Source organism: Corvus moneduloides, chromosome 5 (assembly GCF_009650955.1).
Source record: "Corvus moneduloides isolate bCorMon1 chromosome 5, bCorMon1.pri, whole genome shotgun sequence".
In the NCBI taxonomy this organism is placed as follows: Eukaryota; Metazoa; Chordata; class Aves; order Passeriformes; family Corvidae; genus Corvus; species Corvus moneduloides.
In genome coordinates this window covers 31805531-31832492 of record NC_045480.1, presented here as the reverse complement: position 1 = coordinate 31832492, position 26962 = coordinate 31805531, and the positions used below count along the sequence as shown (strand labels likewise).

Here is a 26962-nt window from a genome sequence, read left to right as displayed (position 1 = left end):
ACTGTTATTGTATGAAGACAGTACAAAAAAAAGAGTGGAAAAGTGAGAAAAGAGCATTCCCTTGGGTTCACTTTTTCGTTTTATTTCTCACCTCTTGTTTCCCATCTAACCTTTTTCCAGAACTCTCTCCCAGTTACTGAAAGTGACACTGAAGAAATAGTTAAAGAAGAATTGGAGACATCTGAAGGTACAGAGGGGATATACAGGGCTCAGAAAGTAGAAGGTATTCTGCATTGTTTAAAAGATTTTGCAATAATTTTACAGAGAACACTTTGAAGATCCACGCAGAGGCACTGCTTTTGATTTTTCATACAAATTTAAGCAAAAGAGGGGTAACTCCAGGCACAAGATTATCTGTGGATGGGCACATAAATGTAGCATTTTTAAAAGGTAGTATGTGTCTTCTGGAACTACATGTCTTCATCTGTTAACTCCAAAAGACAGGCATGGCTAAAAACTTGCCCTCCGGTTACCCAAACAAATAAGGAGAGCTTTGGGTCAAGTTGGCAAAATTTTGTTTTGCCTAGATCTCTGCCTGGAAACAAGACAAGGCAGGCAGTTTAGCTACAGAAGAAATGCCCAAGGGAAACAATAAAAGGCGCAAAACAAACAGACAAGCAAAATTATAACAAATGGGCAGCAAGTAGGAAAGAAGAGCCCCAGGAGAAATGGTTTTTCAATAGTGCAGATATTTAAAAATGTGCTGTGGTTTTAAACTGAAGACTTCAGAGTGTGGCACAAAGGACTGCATGACTCATAGCTGAGGATTTTGCACACTAATGCTGTGAGACATTTGCTAATGGACAATCTATTTCCTTTGCAGAGAGGGAAAGCAAATACAAGTGGCATGCCCATATAAGGTGACCATTGGGAAATAAAAAAAATTCTTATTTCTATTAAAATGACAAAAGTAAAGTCTTTTGGAGATAGTGGGTGCATAGAGTGCATATGGGGAAAGTTTCTGTGGTTTTAACGAGTTTCTTTTTGGTTTTGAGTTTTTTCAAATGAAAGCATGCCTGTAAATTAAAACCACAATGTCATGGGTTAGCAAGCATAGTCCCGGAAGGGATGTCCTTGCTAAGGGGTGCTTACAGTTTCCTCTGTGACCTGACAGAACCTATCAGCTGGCCAGTTTGAATATGGACAATTCTCTAAGCCACTTAAAGTTGTGACTGCCTCTGTGATCCACACTTAAGAATAGACAAACCCCAGGCAGAGTGCTCTCTCATTTCCAGTGCTGGGACAGGTGGCTGCAGGCCCCGTGTGGGGGCCAGCGGGCCCGGCCAGGCCCTGCTTGGGCCAGGCCGGGCCAGGTCACGGCCATCCTGGAGCCGATGGGCCCTGTTCCACCTGCGGAACCCCCACAGTCCTGCTATGTGCAGATAGAGCGGCCCGGCTCCCCCTCTCCAATGCGGCCAAGATTCAGCTGAAGCTACACCGCTGTCCGGCAAAAGATCATGTGACCAACAGCGATAAGCGATATTCCAGCTGCAAGGCCTGGGTGAGATTAACCCTTTTATTGCTGTGAAGAGCTGAAAACCTGAGGGAGAAGAAAGAGGAGATGCTTAAAGCTGAAATTCTGTTGTAAAGCTATGATGTATCAGAGTACCCATTGTAATTTCATGAAGGCATGGGGGGTGGAGTGTTCAACTTGTACTTGTGAGCAAAAGCACCTGTGCTGAGATAGGCAGATGCTGAAGCAGCTGTAATTTCATGAGAAGTTTGAACAGGTAGAGATGGAAGCGATGAGGACTTTTGCTCCAAATGGAAAAGGAGAAAACCTCAGTTCCTAGAGATGCTCCCAGAGATAGTCCTAGAGATGAAGATGAGGAGGACCCTTTGCACCCAGGGAAGGAGGAGGGCCTCTGTTCCTAGAGATGAAATGCTCCCAGAGATGGGTGAAGAGAACTTTTATTTCTGAATGGCTCAACCTTAAAATTGTACCCCAGTAATTCAAGAGTGGACCCTCAAAAGCAGTTGCAGGAAAAGCTGCAAGTCGTGGGAAGGGACTCACATGCGAGCAGAGAACCAGCCCGGGGGGCTGTCTCATTTGTGATAACGTTTCATAGCATGGGCAAGAGAGACTCCTCTTCCTAAATGGACTAAACAAGGTTATTATGGAAGTGGGTAAACAGAACTGAATATCTCAAGGGTTGTCTTTTTACACTGTCAGTGGGAGAAGGGAGAAAGGTGGGAAGGTGGGGGGAGGAGAAGAGTTCTGAAGGTGTGGTATGATTTTTTTTCTTCTTTTAGGTCTGTTAATAAACTTCTTTATATTTTTTCAAGTTTGGTGCCTGCTTTGTGTTTCTCCTAATTCTTATCTCACAGAAGATAAACAGTAATGAGTATTTTGGACCAAACCACTACACTAAATTGGTGTTTCTGCCTGGTTACAAACCGAACCCGCTACACACAACTACCTCAGCAATCCATTCAGAAAGCAACTAAGGTGAAAGCTGTCAATACTGAAAAGCACAGCAGTGAAGGTCAGTTAAAAACTGAAAACAGGTATCAAGAGATCAGACACAGCCATTAAATCACATTAACTTGTGATCTGCAAGATCAAAATGCAGAAAATGAACACAATGCAAACTTGAGAAAATGCCTTCCTACTGATGTTAAAAAATATTATTTTAAACGAACAGAGGAAGAATATTTTTCCTCAACAGCCATGCCTATAGTTTTGTGTGTATCATTGGAACTGGAGTCTTGTGATAGGACAATGCTAGTTTTAGTCTTGGATGCCTTCATACCCATGTATCGTAACATAACAGCAAATAATAGCAGCACGTCTATTGAAAAAAAACTAGCAAAGTGTAAAATGACAAATGGCAATTACAGTGATGTATTTCCAGAATCAGTTGGGAAACTTGGAAATCAACAGACTAGACAGGTCCAAAATACTGAGACTGGGTAGTACAGCACACAAATTATGCACATTAGTACAGTCTGCTTTAATGATTTACAATCTCTGAGAAGTCTTTGTTCTAAATGAGTACATTTGTTTTAAGATACTTGTTTAGCTACTGGATGCCATTAAAATAGCCCATGTTCATTCCCTAATAAAAAGGCACTTTTCAGCTGCTGTGCTGAAGACAAGATAGCTGAAGTACTGACAGGCTGTTTACAAGCAGCCTAGAGACCAAGAAGTGGTTTAGAAATGAAAGAACTGCAAGATTCCACCCAGAGGAAGATGTTAGACAGGCATCTCACACTTAAGAAAAGCCAGGCACGTTAGGAAGGCCCAAAGGTGCAGCTAAATCATGAAATGTGACAAAGACAGTGTAACAGTCTATATGGAACAAACATAACTGCCTATATGTGCATTTATAAGAATACATTTTAAAAGCAAATTAAATAGAAATTAGTTACTGCTTAGAGAAGATTTAAAATAAAACATATCAATCTTGTACTACACTGATTCCACATACAGGAAAAACATTGATAAACAAAAAAGTGACTTTGGGGGAATTGGCATATCACTATTGAGGAAAAAAATGGCTGAGGAATGATATACGTTTTTCATACAAATCTTAAACCCTAAACTAAACTACATTTAAATGAAACTATATCCGTCCTTATACTGATGGTTCCTGGTTACTAGCATTTTAGTGACTCAAACAGCAAATTACAGTATCTGTGGGAATTTTTTCTTCTTTTCCCAAAGAAAACAGACTTTGTGTAAATATGTCACAATTATCCCAATATTGACAGAATTCAGCATACACTGTTATAAACAGTATTGTTCTAAAATTCTGCAAGTGCATGTTTACTCATAAATTATCTGCAATAGTATGCCTAAGAATAATTTGGCGATCTAAAGAAATTCCTCCTGTGAAAATGAAGGTAAGAATTTTTCTTAAAACCTGAATCAGGAAATGAAATTTAAGAATTAAGGCCATCTACTTTTAGCCTACCAATTTTAAGTCCTCTGTTCCCAGCTGCTTAATTTATAACTGAATTTAAAAGGACTAGATAAGATTGAAACAATTAGTTTGAACTTTTCTCACACTAGGTTACAAAAAGTATTTGAGAGAACTTAGCCAGGTTAATCTAACCTTGGACATGGTCTGGTCTTTCTGCACAACAATGGCAAATGTAGCATATATTGTAGCACTTCAGGGTCATTTTTTGAGTTTTTTGCTGTGTTTTCCACTGCAGGATCCTGAGATCTCAAACTACTGCACTGCAAGTTTCAATGCTATGAAAAAAGATCTACTGAAAATACTATGAAGAAAGGTCCAAACTTAAAAAAAGATGTTTTCAATTGCAATTGAAAAAAGAATGTGGCACTACAGAAAAATTTTTCATTACTGCTATGTTGTGCAATATCCCTGCTTTCATCATGTGCGTTTAGTCCAGCACATAGCCAGGGTCAAAACAATAGTGGCAAGAGGAATTCTGCAGTCAATAGTGAGTGGCTCAAGGGACCTGTCCCTGCTGGCTTTTTCAACACTTCAACCAGAAGGCAAAGGGCTTATCAAGACTACTCATCCAGTTAACATTTCACTTACACCTTACTTCTACTGTGATTTTAATTGAACTTTCCATTGCATCTGTGTAGATTAGTATTTAAACCAACAGACTTTGTCTAGGAAGATGTCACCTCATGGGACATGCCTCAAGTGACTAGTTGGCATGTCAGGATCTCCTAATGGAAAGGCAAGTGGTGGAGTGAATATGAGTGAAAAAGCTAATTAAATACTTACAATGTATAAACAGTTAGAGGAATCATATCCTACCTTAACATGAAGCAAATAGTGATCTCTCACTTTGCGATTCAGTGCAGCACTTGTGGTCAGAACTCCCTGCTGGGTAATCTGAAAAGTGCTCTCTTCGTTTCCACTCAGGATGGTGAAGAGAAAAGGAGGGCCGTTGTGAGAAGAATCCTTGTCTGTCACCACTAGCTGCAGCACACTAATTCCAATAGGCTTATTTTCCTGTAGATACATAGTACACGTTGGTTTTGTTATAATTGAGGACGTGGTCTGATGCTGATTTCTTCCTCTCAACAGAAACCCCAACAAATTGCTGTCAAACCAGTTAATCAGTACAAAAGAAATAAGAATGACAATATTGCTTCAGGAAAACTATTACCCTCTGAGAATAAGACTCAAAAACAGTAAAAGGAGAAAGGCAGTTGTTTAAACTTCGATTTTATTTTTGAAGGTAGTTCAGCCTTGACACTTTACATTTTCCACTTCTGGTCTGAATTAATATTATTGTAGCCTAATTACCAAGTCATCAAAGATTTGAAATTTAGTGAAAACACCTGTTAAGAATAATCTAATGCCTTTGTTGGGAGGACTAGAAAAATATGCTCCTCCCTCTGACTCCTTGTGCCCCTAATTAGTGTTCTGGCTACAGCTGTGGCTGCTACAACCACCATCCAGTTAAAATATGAAATCCAGGTTTTAAAATTTGCATCATAAAATCCCTTCAAGTTTGCATCATGTGGATGCCTAAGGTTTCACAGACACTTCACATACTCTGGCTTATCATGTATCTTACACACACATACTGCCTTATCTGACACTTGTAACACCTCTCCCAGAATACATGTGCTCTACTGTATCGGCCAGATACATACTTATTTCAAAAGCAAGGAAAGTAGGAACATTATTTTGAAGTACAACGATAACAAAATACCATCCTTTCACAGTTGCAAAAACCCCTAATAATAACAATACTCTGTTTCTGACAAAGTCAAATTTAGTTATCAGATATTGCAGCTGAAGCTTTTTCCCTTTCAGCAAAACAAAGACCATCACTTTAAAATACAAATATTTGTAGTTGAACATCTAAATTAATTTGACTTTCCTAAGAACTAAGCACATTTTTTACTGTGTCCAAATATATCCACCTCCAATACAGGAGGAAATACACACCAGCATTCTTGGGCAACTCCTCCAGCTTTTTCTCTGCTACCTTCCACTAGGACAGGCTCATATGAATGAATTATAAAAGCAGAGGTCGTCTTTTTTAATTGAGTAAGGGAAATAGTACAGACATTGGCTACACAGTCTGCAGTTTAAGAGATATATTAATGAACATTCATTTCAAGAAAGACTGTAATTGGGGAAAAGAAGATAGCACACAGACACGAATCCGTTGTTTCAGTTTTTTCTTTTATTTTTGTTTGTTTGGTTGGTTTTTTTAAAGCAAGATCCAGGACATCTTATTTGCATACTGTGTGTATATTGTATATATTCACTTTGCCCTGTTTCGGAAACCTGCCTTTACAAATGACGCCCACCATCTCAAATACAAGTGGTATGTTAGGATGGCACAGTGCACCAGGTAACATTGTCTGATCCTCACTGGTCTACTGTATCAGGCCAGGAAACAGCAAAAGGACACAAGGGATTGAGCTCATTTACATTACTAGTCTACAAAGGTCTGAGTGCAATTCCTTTGTTGCCTTCCTTATATTTTCACTTGGATTCAGGAAGACAAGAAGTATAGATGCTGCCCCCGCTGTCTTTGCTTTAGCAGTTTTCTGAATCAGGCAAGTACATGCCAGACACTTGAGAATGTGGCCTACTGCTAAGGTGTAAAACTAGTCAAAGGATTGATATGCAGCCACATGAAATTCTACTCTTGTTCTAACTGCTTCAGACCCCAGAGGAGGCCAACGGGAATTAAGTCTTAACCTATGTGCCATGGTGCAGAACACTAGCTTCACAGTAACAGGTATCTAAAGGATCTTTTTCTAAGCAGCAACTCTTAAGACTAAAATGAAATAGCAAAATAATTATGTATTTTAACATCCCTGTATGATTCTAAGAATGTTTTATGCATAAATGGAATGTGTAATATATATACATGTACACACAAGGAATCTGAAAAAGAACCTGAGAAGTTATGCATTCTCCCTCACTGTAGATATTCAAGAACTGTCTGGACTTAATCCTGTGCCATATGCTCTGGGATGACCCTGTTTTAGCAGGGAGATTGGGCCAGATGACCCACTATGGTCCCTTCCAACCTCACCTGTTCTGTGATTCTGAGAACTTGCAACGTAAGTTTCTAAATAACCTGCAAACAGGAATTTTATAACCCTTAGCACTTATTTGATAAGTAGTCTCACTGGTGACATTAAATAATTAAAAATACAGAAAAATTCAAGTCACAAATTCACAATCCAATAACGTTATTGATTTAACTACTTCACTAGTTGTATTTACCTGGATGATAACAGTATAGTTTCCTTTTGAGAACACTGGAGGATTATCATTTACATCAGAAACATCAATGTTAACTGTAGTTGTGTTAAACTTAGGTGGGTTTCCATTATCTGAAGCTTGAACTGTCAAGGTATATCCTGAAATCTAAGAAAATAATAAAAATAATTAAAACATTTACTGAAGAGGAAAAAAGTAACAAACCCAGATTTTGTTTTATGGAAGAAATATTTTAGCACAACCCCCAGTAAAGCTTTCCTTCATATATTTAATACTTTCTCTTCCTCCCAGTCCTACAAAACTACTGATATAAATAGATGCTTTCACTTTATTACAGCTATATTAATTTTGGAACATGTAATGGTAATTTACAAATAGAATAAGAAAATGGTGGTCATCAATTATGCATAGGTAAATTAATCCCAGCTGCCCAAAAAGCATGAAAAACTCACCTTTTCTCTGTCTAGAAGCTTAGTCACTTTTATTTCACCCCTGGTAGGGTCAATTGTAAAAGGATTTCCTTGATTGCCATCTGTAATTGTGTAGTGAATGCGGTTGTTGGAAGGTCCATCAGCATCATCTGCCATAACCTAAGGGGCATTACAGTCTCATTTAAAACAGGTTGAAATAGACTCTAACATCTTTCAGATAAACTCATCCTGAAGATGAGCTCTTTCAGTCTAACAAATTTCATAGTTCGCAGGAGAAATGCCATCTCAATAGAACATACCAACATCACTTAATTTCCTGAATTTCTTCTGAAAGTTAAGTCATGGTCTCACGGACTCATAAACATATCACAAAATATTATCTACTTTCCCACAGTATCTGAAGTCCCTACTTCTGAAACTTTTTCAAAGTAAATTTTCAATTCACTCAGTGGCAAAAATCTATTCATTGATGTTCACCTTCAAATCCATACTTATTCCTTCAAGACTGAAAGCATGATCTTGATGACAGAGTATTTCAAAGTAAAAAACCAATACGTACTGTAATAACTGATTGTTCAAGCATAGCATCTTCACTGATTACTGCAGTGTAAGTGTCTTGGCTAAACACTGGAGAATTGTCATTGATATCCGTGACATTAATATTCACTGTTACAACATCACTTAATGAAGGTGTGCCTCCATCTGTGGCTTCCACTGTCAAGTAGTACTCATGAGAACTTTCATAATCCAAACTCTCAATGATAAAAATGGCTCCTATGGAAGAAGAAAAAAAAAAAAAGAAAGCCTCAAACAAACTCTGCTACTGCTGTAGTATTATGTATTGCAACATTTTATTTTGACCTGACAAACAGTCAGCTTCTTCAGGGCTTGACTTGTCACTGTAAAGCTGGAGCTACCCAGTGAAATGATTATGCTTTACACATGTAAGTAAAAAGATGCAAAGTTCCTGCCATTACCACAAAAGATTCACAGTTTAAAAGAACCTGGCTTACATTTTGTAATATTAGTTTTTAACCAGCTAGTTAAGATTGTGTATGCTAGGGACTGCACTCTGATTTGCTGGAAGAGTTTTTGTGGAACCTTTTTACTCCTTTCAAATATACGAAGCTTATCTGGCAAAGTACTTCTATACCTTATTACCAGTGTGTCCACTGGAAAGAGCAGGAGAATTGTAATTTCCATTACACTAGTACAATTAAGTACTAAACTATTTAAATAGCTATTAAAAGTCAACTAGAATTAACTTTTGGGTAGAAATCTTACTAAAAATAAAGCAAAACAAAACCCCTCCTCAAAACACAAACAATTTTACCAGAAATTAGCTCTAGAAAAGGAACTATGTAAGTAAACAAAACTAAAATTGAGGTGTATAATAATTTTTAACAAAAAATTGTCATTAATAGGGAAGAATTCTCTACAGAACCTAAATAGTCCCTGATACTAAATCTGACTATCACGCAAGCCTAAAATCTCCACTGTCATGATGGATATATGGTTGAACATAATATTTCTATTCCAACCTCTCTTTAGTGCCATATCAAACTTCTCTAGGATTACTGCTTTTGTGGACAAATGACTAGTCTTCCCAACCAATTTTATTTCTGATCCTTCTTTTGCCAATTCTGGCCATTCCTGCTGATTATATATCTTTCGTGGAAAGAATACTATGCTTCTGTCATTACAGATCTATGTCTTTCCACCCACCTGCCCCAGAGTGGGGAATTTCCAGTTAGGAAACCCTTGCCTCTTGCAAACTAAATGAATCTAATCCAAGTAATAATCTAATAAATAGAAGCAACAAATAAAGTTCCTATTCTACATTTTACTGCACTCCTCTAGGGAGCATGCTGGCAAAATGGGTGAAAAGACAGCAGCAGCAACTTCATAGCCAGGATGATGCACATAGGTTATACATAACCTGGCTGAACTACGGAAGAACTCAGTATGGCACTGAGATATTTCTTCCTCTAACAACCAGGCTTGCTTGGCCTAAAGTATATTCACAGTTGTAACCTGTTACCTGTTGTTGAATTGATGCTGAATTTTCCGTGTTCATTCCCACTGACTATTGAGTATGTGATTTCAGCATTGGCTTCAATGTCTCTGCTTGCAGCATAGATCTGGAGAACTTCAGTTCCAACCAAAATGTCCTCTGATACACTTGCACTATACTCTCTATGCTCAAATACGGGTGGATTATCATTAATATCCAAAACAGAAATTATAAGACTACTTGTTGAAGACAGTCTTCTAGGTAAACCTTCATCTGTAGCCTTCAAAGTTAACATGTACACAGCCTGTAATTCCCGATCCAAAGGCTTCTCCAAATGAATGATTCCAGAGAATTCATCAATAGAGAACTGCCCCTCTGCAGAGTTCACCAGTGAATAATGGATTTTGCGGTTCAAGCCTGCATTTTGAAAACAATTTTCAAGAATGAAGCAGCCATTAAAATACATAACAACAGAATAATCCATTTGATAGCTACAGAAATAAGACATGCATGCTAAATATTATCATTCATGCTAAAAGTAAACTTCAGAAAGAGTTAAAGGCTCTCATGAAGAGCAGACTTACGTCCATAAAAAATTAAGCTGACACTTCACTGCACTGATTTTCTGTCATATAGAAAACATGAACCATGGTTCTGCTTCAGTTACAGCACTATTTAATATGAAACAATTAGTAATATAAATGTAGTTATAACTTCGGAACAACAGAATCTGCTTAGCAGGCTTATAATAGCAGAGTAGGATATGGGAGAGTTAGGTTGCATCAATTAATTAGACTCAAAACCAGTAAGTTTATTTAAGAACCATGCCCCAAAATTAACAGGAACATAATTTCTAGCAATATTTCTTTATAAAACAAAAAAAGACTCACAGATTTTAGGGGCAAGTATTTTGGTTCTCCTGAGCCTCAAAGACTAGTGAAGTATGAAAACATTTGTCTTTTACCTTCCAAATGAGCAACCTAGCTTTATCATAGCACAAACCAGGTCAGTTGTTTTATGAGACTAAGCCAACTATTCATTAATCCTATTCAATTAATAAATTGATGAGATGTAGAAAGCACACGCTTTTAAAAATACTTTATGCTGTTGTGTTCCTTACAACAAAGCCTATGAACAAACTCTTCCTAATGTTATTTTCAGTTCATGTTCACTTAAATATTTGTAACTGAACAGTGAAGATAAGGAGACAGTAAAAATCTTAACAGCATATACATAAAGCTACAGCTGACCAGGCTTCTCTTGATGGTATGATCACCAATGGCTGTCCTGAGAAGCACCATCAAAAATCTATGAATGCCCATTTACATGAATAGTCATGGCTTCATAGTCCTATTACTTACATCAGGAGTAAAAGGATGAACCCAATCGATCATAACATTAATACCTTATTACACTAAAAATATCCTACATTTTGTCTCTCCCCGCTCTCCTCATTTTTGCAGAGACACTACAGGGATGTCTTCCAGGCTACTCGCACATGGAAGTCAGGTGTCACATGATTTAGCAGACCTAAATATATCTTTCAGGAGTCTAATCCTGAATGGCACTGAACACCTGTCAGCTCTACTGAAACACTTGACACATCTCAGGATAAAACTAAATAAATATTACTGTAAGTCTGAGAACATGACCAAAGTATCAGTCAAAGAATGCATACCTGCATCTGCGTCTGTTGCCTGCACTCTTGTCAAAAGGGTTTTAGGCTCTGTGTTCTCAAATACTGTAATGGAGTAAGTATCCGTTGTAAACTCTGGGGCATTATCATTCACATCTTCTAGAGTCAGGATAATGTTAGCTTGGCAGAATCTTCCTCCTCCATCTGTGGCTTTCACTAGCAGATGATAAACTGCTTGCTGCTCACGATCAAGTGCCATTAATGTTTTCAGTTCACCTGCAAACAGCATAACACACATAAGTTGATGCAAGGTGCAAGACTTAAGCACCCCTAACATGTTTTCCCCTAAAATTAGAAAAACTAAACAACAGTTTTCTTCTTCACAGTAATTTCATCAGTGGCTAAGTCAACAGCTGTACTGTATTAATGAACTCCACTTTGGGCAAAGCATACAAGTGACCTGCCTTTTCAGCTTGAAAAGAATAAGCACTAAAACCCTTTATTTTTTTTCTAATGCTCTTGAAACAGATATTAGCTAAAGTAAAGCTCTCTGATGGTGCAGAGAGAGAATGTGTATACATGCAAAAATCCATGTGTGTTTGTGCAAAGAAAATTAAAATATTAGAATTCTGTCTTTAAAAAAATGCAAGGTTAAATCCATGTCTGGTTTTTCTGGGCTATTTAGTTGTATTCCTTCCACAACTACTAATATTTCTTCCTCTAACAATCAGTGAATAGCCACAGCTACAGACAAACCTCTAGAACTCTAACACATACTTTCTTTCTCAAGTGACAGAAAACATGAGAAGCTACTACTAAGTGTAGTCATTGTCTCCTTATAACCAGTTCAAGAAAGTATTATGGAACACTTTTTATGAGTGTTCTAGCCCTACCAATTCTCAATTTATGTAACAACACTGTAGCACATCACACAGGTGACATTCAAAGTTAAAAAGTCCCCCAAATACATGAAGTAAGGTCTTTTTCATTTATTTTGTCACTGAATTTTCTGATCTCTTCTACCTGCATTGCACTTTTGTAGTCATCCCATTTTTTCTACACTGTTTATCTTCCTACTCCTTATCTACTGCAGCCTGCACAGTACAGGATTTTGGCATATAGCTGTAACCTATACTATAATAAAAAACACACAAATGCCATGAAAACCAAAGTGAAGCAAGTTAAAAGTTAATATCATTTATATAGTGCTTCCAATAAAACTGGGGCCACTTTTGGTGTTTGCTATGGAACGGAAATTTATTGCTCCATCTGACCTCATCCCATTTAATTTTCCAAAACAAATGATGGCAAAGAGAATCTGAATGAAGATATTTTCAGTTACAAACCATTATTGCTACTGCTACAATGAACATAAAAAGAGCAAATTTTATGTCGTATTTTTATTCCAATCACTTCAGCATGGAAATTTCTGGCTTAAGGGCAATTACCCTGTTTACACTTTAGTTCCTCATATTTTAAAATACTTGCCTTTTGCCTGACTTTATTCAATATATTATTAGTATTTGTGTAGTAGAAACTCACATTTTAAACTGTTGTACAATAAACCAACCCTCAGTGAAGAGTCTTAAGTACTGACATTTATGTACGCCTTAATGTAACAGCAAAACATTTTATAAAATGAGGTGATGACTGGAATCTTGTATAGTGTATAAAGTATTATTACCTGTGTCTGGAGTGAGTCTGAATTTTTCTGCTCCTGTGCCATGCAGTGTGTAAGTAATTTCTGCATTGGAACGAATATCTGCATCTGTAGCAGACACCTGCATTATCAGTTTGCCAGGAAGGGCATCTTCAGGAACGGAATCAGCATATAAAGTCTGCAAGATTTCAAAGTTACATTGAAAGACTAAGCATATGAAGTAAGCAGAGCTTAGAAAGGGGATAGGAAGAAGGAATGATAGAGGAAATAATATTCTGTTTGAATGTTTGGTAACACATAATGTGAATCAGAGGATGAAATACCTGAAAATTAAAAGAATTTATGATTTTCTAATTAATTACGTCCCATTTATTAGATTATTCAGAAAGGTATTTAATACTGCAACTATATGACTTTGGAACATCACTGCATTGCTAAGAACTCAAAACACTTGTAACTGATTAACTGATAATGAAATGTGTTCCCAAAATAGGAGTTATAAATTTTTGCTAATTTCATTTTTAGCGCTTTTGGTGGATCATCTTTTCTAGGTCTGTCTCAATCTACAAGAAACTGATATCTGCTCTTTTTTTTAATGACACAAAAGCTTCTAGATTAAATAAAAAATAAGAAAAAGGATTCATAATTTAATGGCACTAAGCACTCTTACTGCTCAACCATGTCAGGAATGGGCATTACATTAGAAGCACTAAGCCTTGTTACACCAATATTAACAAAGGGAAAAATAAAAGGGGAAAAAAGCTAAAAATACTGACTTGCCAGTCTGTTTATAACTGCAACCATTTACACAGAAGTAACCAACATAAACATCAACTAAGAAAAAGGATCCTATATTCACTATATTCTTGTCCTTCCTAGTACAAGCGAAGACTTCCATCTAGTAATATCAAATCTGTGTTCAACTATGAGAGGTCCAAATGTGTTAGAGAGGAGGAAAAAAAAAAAAAAGGGAAAAAAAAAGTTGAGTTCCACATTAAGGCAATTACACATCTTGCAGGGGCAATCCTTCTGGGTTTCTTCCATTCCTTATTTTTCATGTACATTTTTGCGGACTATAAAATCTGGGAAGGTAGACAGCTTTGTAACAAGAAAACATTTATGGATTACAGATTTTTGGTGCTGTTGACTGCAATTGCAGGGTAATGTTCCAGTCTTTTCAACTCTTTTATCACAGGAAATACACACATATATCAACTAAGCAATGGGATTCAGCCTTCTTTGAGACTTTGCTTCTTTCATAAAGGAGAGCATATAAACTATGATGGCTGCAGCTTAAAACAATCTTTTTGGAAAAGAATTAATGTATGAGAAAGGTACTACAATTCTCCTTGTGTCTTTCAAATAGCCACTGAATGTCAATGAACTGTCTTTGGATTTTTAAAAAAATCTGTCTGTGAAGTATCTTTTATTTCACAGCACTCTATCTTAACAGTCCAAATTTTTGTTACTGGTTTAAAAGGACTAGCTGTTTGTCAGTCTCCTGAGAAACAATTTCAGAGAAAATGTAGATTTTATGTATGAAAGCAGCTGGACATGGATGATACAAGACTCTGCCTACCTTTTCACAAACAGGGCTATTATCATTAGCATCAAGGACTTTAACCTCCACCACAGCTTTAGCTGCAAAGGTCCCATCAGTAGCTGTAATATTTAGAAGATAATGATCCTTTTCTTCCCTGTCCAGAGGCTTTTTGACATAGACCTTCCATTCATTCTGTATATTTTCAATAGCAAACTGTCCCAAAGGATCACCTCCTGAAAGGTGGAAAGATATTTATTTAAAGACAGAGATTTCTACTGTTACTCAATCAAAACTAAGATATAGTTAAAAAAAAAAAAAAGTAAATGCAAATAAGTAGCCACTCTTTGTGGCTTTACACAGAAACAGCTTCATTTCCTGGGTAGAAATTGTCAGTAGATGCTCATACAACAAATTCAACTGCGGCCAACAGAATCTATAAAAATTGATGCAGAAATTCATGTAGCATTATAGAAAACATCATATCATGACATATGCTAAATAAAACCAATGAAATACTCCACTGGAAATTAATAGCCTATTATTTTGTGAAAATTCTTTTCATTTGTTCTCTACATCACTAATCCAAGTATAGGTTTTTAAAATAAAATTAGATATATAAATAATATACAGAGAAAGGCATTTTAAGCAAGGCACACATGAAACAAAGCCAACTAAAACTCCATTTTCCACTGAAGTTTTTAATATTTATATTAAGACACACACATTCTCTCTTTGCAGCTCTATGGTTTCAAACACTTTCCAGTCTTTTCAAAGATTAAGTTGTATCTCCCATCATTCCAGCACCACTCAAATGGTTATTCTGACATTACCCAAAAAGATTTACCTGTAATGTAATAAAAGACTTGTCTATTGGTTTCTTCTGTATCAGCATCCGTTGTACTCAGGATAGCAATTACCCCACCAGGAGGGTCATCCTCACTGACTGTTCCTTTATATATCTCTGCAGTAAACCGTGGAGGATTGTCATTCACATCTGTGACAGTAACTTCAACCACAGCCATAGAAGACAGTTGAATTTTTTCACCCCGGTCAGATGCAATCACTGTGATTTTGTATTTGTCTCGTTTCTCATGATCAAGTTCTTTGAGAGTGGTAATCCAGCCATTTTCCATGTTTATGGCAAAAGACTCTATTATGTCTAGCTCTTGAGAAGGATCCAAGCTGTAAGTAACCTGCCCATTGAGCCCTGAATCTAAGTCAGTTCCTTTAACCTGTATGACTCTTGTTCCAGCTGGTGTGTTTTCTACGATGAATGCTTCATATGGGTTGGACTCCAAAATGGGTTTGTTATCATTTGCATCTTTTACTTGAATGCTTACCTCTACTGAGGAAACAACATTATAATCTTCATTTGCAAACAGTGCTCGAACAGAGAACTGGTACCACTTAGTTGTTTCATGATCAAGATTCTTCTCAAGTTTCAACTCTCCAGTCTGTCGGTCAATCACAAAAAAGTCATCTCTGTTGCTTTCAGGAGTGTTCCCTTTAATCAGACTATATACCAAAGTCTGATTATGCTCTGCTTTGATAACATCTATCACAGTTCCAATTGGAATGTCCTCAGAAACTGTGTAAGAATAAAATGGTTCTGAAAATTTTGGAGGAAGCACTTCAGGTGGAAGTATTCTAGCATAGACAGGAACAACTGACTCTTTTTGGGGCGATCCACCATCAATTGCTCTAACAAGGAAAGTAAGAAACTCATTTTCCAAACCAATTAAGCTTTCTTTTGTTGTAATTATACCAGACAATGAATCAATTTCTAAGTTCTCTTCTACATTTTCAGACTCTGCTTCAATAGCGTATGTGATGTCTGCATTTGTACCTTCATCAGCATCAGATGCCCAGATTTTAACAACAGACGTACCCCGTGGAACATCTGACCCAATATTTACTTCATACTCTGTTGCTCGGAATTGAGGAGCATTATCATTGTCATCTGTAAGTATTACATTAAAAGTACAGAAAGCAACTTTCCCTCCTGAATCTTTGGCCATTAAATTAATGGCAATTACTTTTTCTGCTTGTGTTTCACGGTCAAGCTTTTCAGAGGTAAATATCTGCCCTCTCTCATTTGTATAAAATCTGTCTTTGGCAAAGTCATTCACAATGTGGTAAGTGATGTGGCCATATGTACCAGAGTCTTCATCTGTTGCTTTAACTTCTGTCACCAAAGTATGCAATGGAGCATTTTCAGCTAGTTCAACCTCATACTTATTCTGGCTGAAAACAGGACTATGCATATTGGCACTGATTACAGTTATATGGACTTGGGCTGAGCTTCTGAAGACCCCATCAGAAACCGACACGTTAAGATTATAATGTGACTTCAGTGTCTGCCTGCGTAGGTTTGAGATGGTGATAATACCAGTTTTACTGTTAATCACAAAATTCTTCTGATCATTGCCTGTCAGAATGGAGTACTCCAGCTTGTCAACATCTGAACTATCTGCATCTGAAGCTTGCACACGTGTCACAAAATGTCCTCGAGGAGCCAGTTCACTAATTTTAGCTTCATAAAGCAATTGGCTAAAAAGAGGGGGGTTATCATTGAGATCAGTTACATCAACAGTTACAATGGTATCACTGCTCAAGGGCAGCATGCCACCATCTATGGCCCTTATTAGTAACTTGTGTTGTTTAATTTGTTCATAGTCCAAAGTTCTTGCTGTAAGAATGAGTCCAGTGCTGCTATCTATGTGAAAGTAGTCATGACTTTCACTATTATCCTCAACCAAGTGATAGGAAATTCCCCTGTTGGTTCCAGAATCAGCATCTGTAGCGCTCACTTGTGCAACAGATGTTCCAATGACAGATGCTTCAGAAAGTGTTGCAATGTAAGACTGCTCTGTAAATACAGGAGGATTATCATTGATGTCTTCCACTATTATGTCTACAAACACATCAGCATGTGCCCCATTTAGGGAGTCAGTTGCTCGAACACTCAGTTTATAGGCTGGGTGAGACTCAAAGTCAAGAGGGGCAACAACATTTATAACTCCAGTGTTGAAGTTGATAGTGAACTGACTGAAAGGATCTCCACCTGTGATGCTGTAAAACACCTTGAGTCCTTCAGGGCTGTTTGCTTGTACATGTACCACAGGACTATGAAGCTGAATGTTTTCTGGTATCTCTGCACTGTAGAAAGGCTTTTCGAACACTGGCATAGCTTTACTCATAACTGAAATTGGGACTGTAACTTCAGCTGAAAATGCAGGATCTCCTCCATCTTTTGCCACTACTGTGATCAGATACTCCTTATTTAGTGTGTCTGGTTCGAACTTCTTCTTCAGGGAGATTTCACCAGTGGGATCAATTTGGAAATGTTCATTATGTTCTTTGAGATAGTAATGCACCTCTCCATTTTTGCCCGTATCTTTATCTACTGCTGCCACACGCTGAATAACATGACCTGCTTCAGAGTCTACTTTAACAACAGCATAATATGGAAGATTGACAAAAAATGGAGCGTTATCATTTACATCTTCCACTGTGACTTTAACTACAATGTGTGCAACAACTGATGGTTTATTTTCCTCTGTCACTTCTACGACCACATCAAAAGATTCTTGCTGTTCACGATCAAATGGTATTCCCGTTGTTGAGAGGACTCCTGAAGTTTGGCTTATTTTAAATTTGCTGTCTGGATTTAGAATATGGTAAAACAAAGGCTTATTTATTTGATTCCCTATAGAAGTAACAACAGCTATTGTTTTTGCCTCTGTGGAATTCTCCTGCACTGTTGCAGAGTAAGAACTCTGTGTGAACTTCAGCTGGCTTGTTTTGCTTTCCTTCACATTAATTTTTACAGATGCAGTGCTTGCAAATCTGCCATCAGATGCTCTCACTGTTAATTCATATCTGCTTCTTAACTGAGTTGTGTTTTGTACTATTATATCTCCAGTCTTAGGGTTTATTGAAAATTTTTCTCCAATGTTGCCTTCAATAATAGAATAAATTAATTGGGAAAAAATGCCTGAATCTGCATCAGTGGCATTTACGCTGATGACTTTCACACCTTTATAAGTTGGAACCAGAATGGATGTCTCATATAGCTCTCTTGAAAACACAGGAGGGCAATCATTGATGTCAATCACATAAATAGTAACATTAGCTGCATATTCTGCATATAGACGTGGTATCCCCGTATCATGTACTTGCACTGAAAAGTGGAAAATATTTGTCTCCTCGTAGTCCAAACTCATTACTGTCCGAATGGCACCAGTGCTAGAATCAATGGCAAAATACTGGCGGACAGATGGTTCAACAATTTGATAAACAAGCAAAGCATTAGATTCTTTATCAGCATCTGTAGCTCGAATTACTAATGGGATATTCTTGTCAGTCAGAACCACACTGTTAATTGAAGCTGATTCACTGATGAGTCCTGTATATTCAGCCTGCATAAAAATTGGTGCATTGTCATTCTCATCCCGAAGATGTACCAAAACTGTTGCATTACTGGACAAGCCAGCCATGTTTGTTCCTTGTACAGTTAGAATATAAAAAGGCAAAGTTTCAAAATCAAGTATCTTCTGAGTAACGATGACACCTGAGTTCGGGTTGATAGCAAAGGCGTCATCTGTATTACCATCTTTTATTTCATAAACTACAGAAGACTGACTGTATGCTGCAATCATTCCAACAAAACTGCCAATGCTGGCACTTTCACTGATTTCTGCAGAATATTCCTTGGCTGTGAATTTTGGTGAGGCATTATCAGAAACCGTAACAAATATGTGCACAGAGGTCACTTCACTCATTGGAGGATGTCCTTTATCTGTAGCTTTTACCATCAGGTTATATTCTTCCTGGTTACTACGATCTAATTCCTTTGCAATTTTAATCATACCCAAAATGGGATCAATAAGGAAGGAATTTCCAATATTCCCTGTGAAGAAAAAAAAGCAGTTAAGAAAGAGGTATACAGAATTTAAGGAAAGACTGCTTATTTAGCTCTATACTTAAAGAGACATAGAGAGAACATGGAGACTATGAAAGTTGCTTAGTTTTGCTTGATAAACATTTGTTAGCCTGTCTGGAAAGTTTTCTGTAATCAGGAGTTGGCAGTAATTCTAAGTTTACTCGTGGAAATACTGCATAAAATATAGTTAGCAAAGACATCCAAGGCTTGAAAATAAATGCAAAAATTTTCTTTTAGCAGACTTAAATATTGACTGTAGCTGAAAGGAACTTATATTCAGAAGTTAACATTAGTGGAATAAAAGTTACATTTTATAATCTAAAATAACTGGACTGTTTTGGACAAGAAAAAAAAGAAGGGTTGTAACGAATAAACCCTTGTGACTCTTAATTGTTTACACAAGTATTGTTTAAACCACTACTGTAAAAATAAACTTTTTGAATTGGAGAAATAGTTACATCTCTCCTAACTTCCTACTGATACACAGACAAATTATTCTCTGTGACAGTATTAGAAGAAAAATAATGACTGCTGAGAAGAACCAGCTGCCATTTAATACAAACACTTGTTTGCTTCAAATTTTGAAATATACAGATGAACTACCCTGCATACAAGAATCTGCTCATGTATTAAATATGCTAAGATTTAACATTTTACTTACCTAAAAAATTACATTACTAAAACCATGATCTCAGCATGGAAAAAGTCATTAAGAACTTCTGATTTCTGCACACAAGCAGGCAAGAGTGAGGTTTCGCGTTTTGTTTGGGTTTTTATACTGTTGTGGTTTTTTTGGTTGGATAGTTTTGGTTTTTTTTAGAGGAGACTCTAAACACAGTGGCATTCTTAGAATATCCCATTACAGATCTAAGCAGCCATTACAAGCATTTAAGGAATGTTCCTTCCATTTGCCTAGAATATCAATTATAATGCTTTAACCTCCCAGTAGATCACAATCCTGTAAAATAAACTTTACAGGTCTTACATTTACTCCTACAAAAAGCTAGAAGAAAGGAAGAGAACAGCATGTAATTTCATTCTATACTGCAGACACACACATTTTTTCTTGCCATTGTTTGAGATTCATAAAACAAGCACTAACAAAATGGGAAAGGCAAGAGAAAAATTTCATGGATGTTAGTGTCCTGCTTAATAAATGTCATATTTCTAGAAATGACAAAAAAACCTCATGTATTTTAAGCAACTAATGAGACACTCAAAAATATTAATTCTTTTCAGAGTATCATAATCACAGCTTTGTTTTAATACAGTGTTAACATATGTTTTCATATCAAAATAGCACTTTGGGGAAGAAAATATTTACAGTAAACAATTCTATCCTTTACACAGCAACCTATGTAAATATGAAAAACAGCATCTGCACATACCACTTTGCATGCAACAGTAACTGAATAACTTTTTACTTGCTGTTCTCTTTAATACACAGTCTCTTATGCTTATTACTGGGATTTTTATTTTAAATTACTTTTTTACCTTCAAAGTAGTACTTCACATGTGTAATGAAATTTAAGTAACTTTTTTTTCCAGTCATGGTGTCTACAAAGCTCAGGACCTTGATAATGGCAGACTCGTATTAATTTAGACTTAATGGACTGAACCAAAACCCACTTCTGTCTGGTAAGTGAACTCTATCAATGTCATCTTATTTTCTAATATTAAAAATTGCCATCATTTGAATCATATTGTTGTAGGCAAGTTCAGAAAGATACTCTGAGGTTAAAAAAAAGGAGCAGTTCTTTCCTGGCCTGCAATGTGAAAGGAGTCTAACTGCCACACTGACCAACTATTAAGGAACTTCTCAAATATTTTAATAAGACAGAATAGCGGTCCCACTGCTAAAATCAGCCAGAGGGAAGTATGCAAAGCAACACCTTCCTTGCTGCATCATCAGAAAGTTTAACTTAAAAACTGGGATTATTTAGGGGTTAGGTACATGAATATTTAGGTTATTTTTGAGCTCCTTACTTCTCCGTTATAGCAAACATGAAAGCACTTGTCTCAGGCTCTTACTCTATTCATCAAACCCTTGCTTTGCCTATGCTACAAAAAATAAGATTTACAATATTAGAATGCATTTTTAGACCTGAATGCAATGATTCTGTAATTCCTGAAGATATTACTCCTTTTGAGCATTTCAAGATGGCTTTTTCTTCCCCTACTACTAAAATATTCCAAATGTATCTAGAGAATAACATAAATAGCTAAAGAATGGAGATGAATATTTGTAGTTTTCTTTTAAATACTCTGAGACTTGTATCTTCGATACATCTCAGAATATGGCACATAAACCTGCACTGCCCCCCTTTTTTTACAGATATGTTTTTATACATCTACAATTGAAAAAGTATCTACGAGTTCCACGGGCTGAAAATATAAGAAAGTAAATATACCTGATTCAATAGAGTACATAATTTCTGCATTTTTTCCTTTGTCCTTATCTAATGCTGTAACCTGAAGTACTGCTGATCCAACAGCTGCTGACTCATACACTCGTCCTTCATAGGAAGGGCTGGTGAACCACGGAGCATGATCGTTTGTGTCACTGACATTAATGACGATTCTGGCATAGTTGCGCTTTACAGGAACATACTGATCTCGAACCTGCAACAGTCAGCACATCACTAGTAATTAGCACTGTTATTTCAGTAGTTCACCACATATTAGTAATAATTCAAGGTTCAATCAGTCACAGAGTCAAAGACTGCATAAAAAATAAACATACAAATAAATGTTTGAATTATGGGGACAAATGAAAAAGACATTAAAAAGTAACTGTTTGTCATTGACAACAGAAGAAATCTCACACGTGCTTACCATTATTGTGAGAATATGCTGGTTCATGGTCTCATGATCCAGTTTTTCTAAAGTATAAAGGGAGCCAGTTGCAGGGTCCAGACGAAATTTTTTAAGACTGATGGGATCAGTGCTGCCCTGAATAGTATAAATCAGTTTATTCTTCTCATCTCTGTCTGTGGCACTGACTTGCAGAATTTCTGTCTCTGGTAAGGTATCCTCAGGTATAACAACTTCATATCTTGAAGAAGAAAACTGAGGCCTGTGATTATTTGTGTCTATAACTTTGATGTACACCTGAAATGATACAATAGGAAGGGGAAAACATAGATGATATTTGGTAAAAAGAAATGAAAGGAGGATATTTCATTAAAAATCAGACCATAATACTGAAGTAATTCCACCTCAAGACAATTTTACCTTTCTGGGAGGAGGAGAGAGCCAAGATGTGTAGGGAAGAAGAATACCACTTAACCCAAATCTACCTCACCTTCCCCAAAGTCAAACTAGAAATGTGTACAACCAGAAATATCTTACATAAGACATCTTACAGGGAATGATTTTTGTCTAAAATAAGACAAAAAAAAATCCTTGTTAATTTTGGAATTAAAAATACTCAATATGGATCCTAGAGTGGGTAAAAATCCTGTTTTGGGGTGCAAATTTACAATTTTAAGCAGTGTTTTTTCAAGGCAGTGGATGCATAATACTCCTCCTTGCCCTCATGTAAAAACAGTCCCCTTTCAGCTCTTTACATCTGCAAGGCAAAAATAGAAGAGTGGTGGAATTCCCACAAAAGTGCATTATTTAGAAGAACTGCAGGTGCTGTTGTTTACTATTCTCCAGCAATGCAGCATGATTTCAGTCTAGCTCACTGGTCACCAACACATTTTCTCTGAAGCTACAGTTAAATTAAATCAGATGGCTTGAATTGCATCTTTGTCTGTATAATGTTGCTCACTGGAACCACACAAGATCCCTGCACCTCCACTTGCCTTTCACAGCATCAAAGTTTAGTATAAAAAGGGTAAGACAGATAGCCACCATCCTGTTTTGTAACAGCGATAACATCAGACAAGTAACAGTAATGCAAAGGAGTTGGCAAATAGACAGCAAAGCTCCAGCAACACACAGCTAAATTCAGGTTCTTTATGGGCTACATGTACAGCCAGGCTTTTATCCATCCAAAGGCTAGGTGCTTTGTATAAGTTTTTTAAGGGCTAAAAAATGGTTTGTAAAATAGGTACTTACAATATTGTAAGTGGGTTAAATTTTCCTTTGAAGACACTTACTGATTTCCATTGGTAACTGGTGGAGTCTACGGATGTAATTTAAACAAGGTACCAAACTCCATGCAGTAGAAACTAAATGAGATGAATCCTGATGGTGGCAAATAATTACGAAATGCCATACCTCTTGCTATAGGAAGAAGAAATGTCAACCTTGCAAAACTAGCATCTTACACTAAAACTGAGTCATTTGGAACACTGATAAAATCCCTTGCAAGATGTTGCTATGGAGACTAAGAAGTTTGGTTTTGTCATCAATTAGAAACAGATTAAAGAAAAGAAAGAAATAGTTGGAATAAATATTGACTTTCAGTGGGGAGAAATATTAATGGTAGGTGACCCAGGATACATATTAGGACAAGTTTTTAATACATTAACTAACAAATTCAGTTGGAAAATGAAAAGCAAGAAGGAATTTTTATATTAAAAATGTGATCTTTTTATATTTTCATGATTAGACAGGATGCAATAAAGCAACACAAGCACAGTTGTTAGTTTCTTTTTAAATTTTGTATAAATAAAACACATTTTAATGCCTCTTGAAAGAAGTAAGACAGAAGGGTCTAATACACTCACAAAGCATTTGAGTAAAAACACCTGCTCACTAAACAATGGTGCTCAGGAAAATGAAAAATGATACCAAATGAAGATAAACAACAAATTAAAAAAACAACAAAAAACCCCCAAACAGCATAAAACCCCAACACTCAATACAAATCAAACTATAAAAACATCTTTGTATAAATGAAAGTTTTAATGGTCATATACAATTACAACATCTCATTAATGGATAGCATGCTTTCAAAATGAACTCATCACCTATTTTTTTTATTAAACTTCCACCCCCAAGAAATTATTAAGGTCAGACTCAGAAAAAAAGCAAGTGAAAAGCAAAGAAAAGGTGCCAAATTCGATGAATTTAAATTAAAATTGCTATTTAAGTTCATGTCTATTTCTACTGCCAAATGAGGAAATACAGAAACTTTTGTTAAAATTCGATGTGAGAGGGTATGCAACTACAGAGCAACTCTGTAAAGTGAATCTATGGAGCAGAAGACATGGCCACCTGTGCTCCTGGTACTACACAAAACAAATAAAGAAAAACAGCATTTCTAGAATGGAGCACCACAAAAAGACCCCATGCAAACTACTAAGTTAAATGCCAGGAATGCAATGACTGTAAAACCAGCATCAGTACCTGCAGGACTAACCACATATCCAATGAACCAGCTTAACTGAAAAGTAAGCTGTTGATCATACCATCAGGATTTAGCAGCAACTCTGGTATTAGCTAGCAAAGCAGTTAAAATGACACATAAGGAGACATCCTCCAAAAAGTACTGTTGGGCTAAACAGATAAGGAGTTAGCTCCTCAAAATGTACAGCACTATTAAATATGAATTATTAAAAAAAAATATTGCTAAGGAATAAATATAATGACTCAGTCACTACAAATAGTTAGCTCAGGTATTCCATTACTTGTCACATTACTTGCTCAGGCTGCAGTTTTTCTCCACACTGGTAAACACAACTACAAATACACAATTTGATATATTAGTGCAATGATTTTAAATGCACATGAAATCCAAAGTTTATCTTAGACTCAAGTGAAAAGTGTTTTATCTACATACTCTAGGATTCATCTCTTTCAGTGATATTATTACTTTATGCCCCTGCACAGGTTCTGGTGGACAAGCATAATGTGACCTGATGGGCTCCCTTCTGGTAACTTGTCTAACTGCACACTGGGCTGCTTTAATAAGGGGAAGAAATTACCCCCTTCTGTTTGACACTCACTGGTGGGAATGTAGATCAACTACAGTTTTAAGTCCTGCAGTCCAGGAGAGATCTTGACAAAAGGAAACAAATCCAATGACAGGTCATTAAAATCAGTGGGGATTGAAAAGCCATCTGTCCACTGGAGGGGTGCAGGAAAGAGAGCCAGACTTCTCAGAGATGCAGTGAAAGGACAGGAGGCAACACTCACAAGCTCCAATAAGAGAAAATACAACTAGACGTAAGAAAAAAATTTTTTCAAGGACAGTTGTTAAACACCAGCATAAAACCAAGTCCAAGGAAGTGGTGCTGTGCCTTGTCATCCCAGGCAGTCAGAACCTGACAAGTCACTGAAAAACTTGATCAACTTTGCAGTTTGCTCTGCTTTGACCAGGAGTTTTAGCTTGAACTCCAGGGGCTCTTTCCAATGTAAACTATTAAATAAATTTACTAAGGAAACCCTACTCTCAAGTCAGAATTCTAACTGAGGGTGACAGGTGCTAGATGTGCAATTACCTTTTAAACGTAAGAGGACCAAATTGTCATGTAAACTGTTAAGACCTTGAAGTTAAACTGAAAGCACTTGAATTAATAATTGTGAGTGCAGTTTTAAAGGCCCACACAGAAAAATATGGTTTAGTGTGTCTGAGAACAAAACACATGAAGAACTTGTGTAATTCCAACATAACATAGCATAAAATAAGCTACTGAACATCTCTCAATGAAATTATAAGATTCAATTAAAATGAAATATACTGATGTTATCTCTTAAGAAAGAGTTGCACATTAAAGAGTCACAACATAGAAAAGCTTGACATTAACAGACCATAATGTGATCTTTGAAACAAAATGTTCTGGAACTAAAGAAACTTCACTCATTTTGCAAAGATATGGAAGGGCTGTGCTGCACAGCTGCTTTCTGCCCACAGATCCCACTGAGAGCAATGCACACTGGTTATACAGAGAACAAAGCAGCCCAGGATTATTTTGAGGAAGGACTTCAAATATATTAATAATCTGGCAGGTGAAACCTAATTTTGCATAGGGATGCACTGATTGCTACTAAGTTATAGAGGAAATATGTGCCATTGACAAAACATACTCAATGTGCAATATTTAAACATAATGTTCCTTCAGATTCTTTAATATAATCTTTCATTTACTGATTCTATGTGGAGTTTAAAGTCTACTCCTCTCCCATAATTACATTAGTGACATTGACATGTTTATAATAATTTTCATAAATAAAAAGTTGTATTATCCAGATATAATCTAAGTTCCTTCCAGTTCTAAATGTCTCCGTAGAGCAGTGTAATTGCAAGCAAAAATCATATTTAGTATGCATTAGAAGATTATTCGATACTTCATTCCCAAAGTATCATATCCATATAAATTTTGCATAAAGCAAGATTAAATATTCTGCAATAGCAAAGCAATAGGTAAAATGCTGCAATTAGCCGTAAACCATCTGAGGTATTACTTTCAATGTAAAAAATTGATAGACATAGCAATGACTTCAAGTGGCTACAGCTAGAAACAGGACCTTTACTTTTTGTTTTCCCCCCAAAATCAATTCAATAATTCATTTATTGCTACTTACAGTCTGTGAATAACCTTTTCTGTTTCAGTACATAGGTACCCTGACTTTTGGCTTTCAGTTATTTAGTTTC

The 26962-nt window shown here is 36.6% G+C and overlaps 1 protein-coding gene across 1 annotated transcript in view; it reads right to left on the bottom strand.

Annotated features, from left to right (window-relative positions):
* The window catches only part of FAT1 (FAT atypical cadherin 1), a 106196-nt gene that overhangs the window by 13621 nt on the left and 65613 nt on the right, over positions 1 to 26962 (bottom strand). The window contains 11 exon segments of the mRNA XM_032110457.1: positions 4743 to 4940; positions 7188 to 7331; positions 7637 to 7774; positions 8175 to 8389; positions 9657 to 10046; positions 11308 to 11541; positions 12950 to 13103; positions 14505 to 14701; positions 15313 to 19380; positions 21825 to 22035; positions 22249 to 22524. Coding sequence (XP_031966348.1) covers positions 4743 to 4940; positions 7188 to 7331; positions 7637 to 7774; positions 8175 to 8389; positions 9657 to 10046; positions 11308 to 11541; positions 12950 to 13103; positions 14505 to 14701; positions 15313 to 19380; positions 21825 to 22035; positions 22249 to 22524 — 6225 coding nt within the window.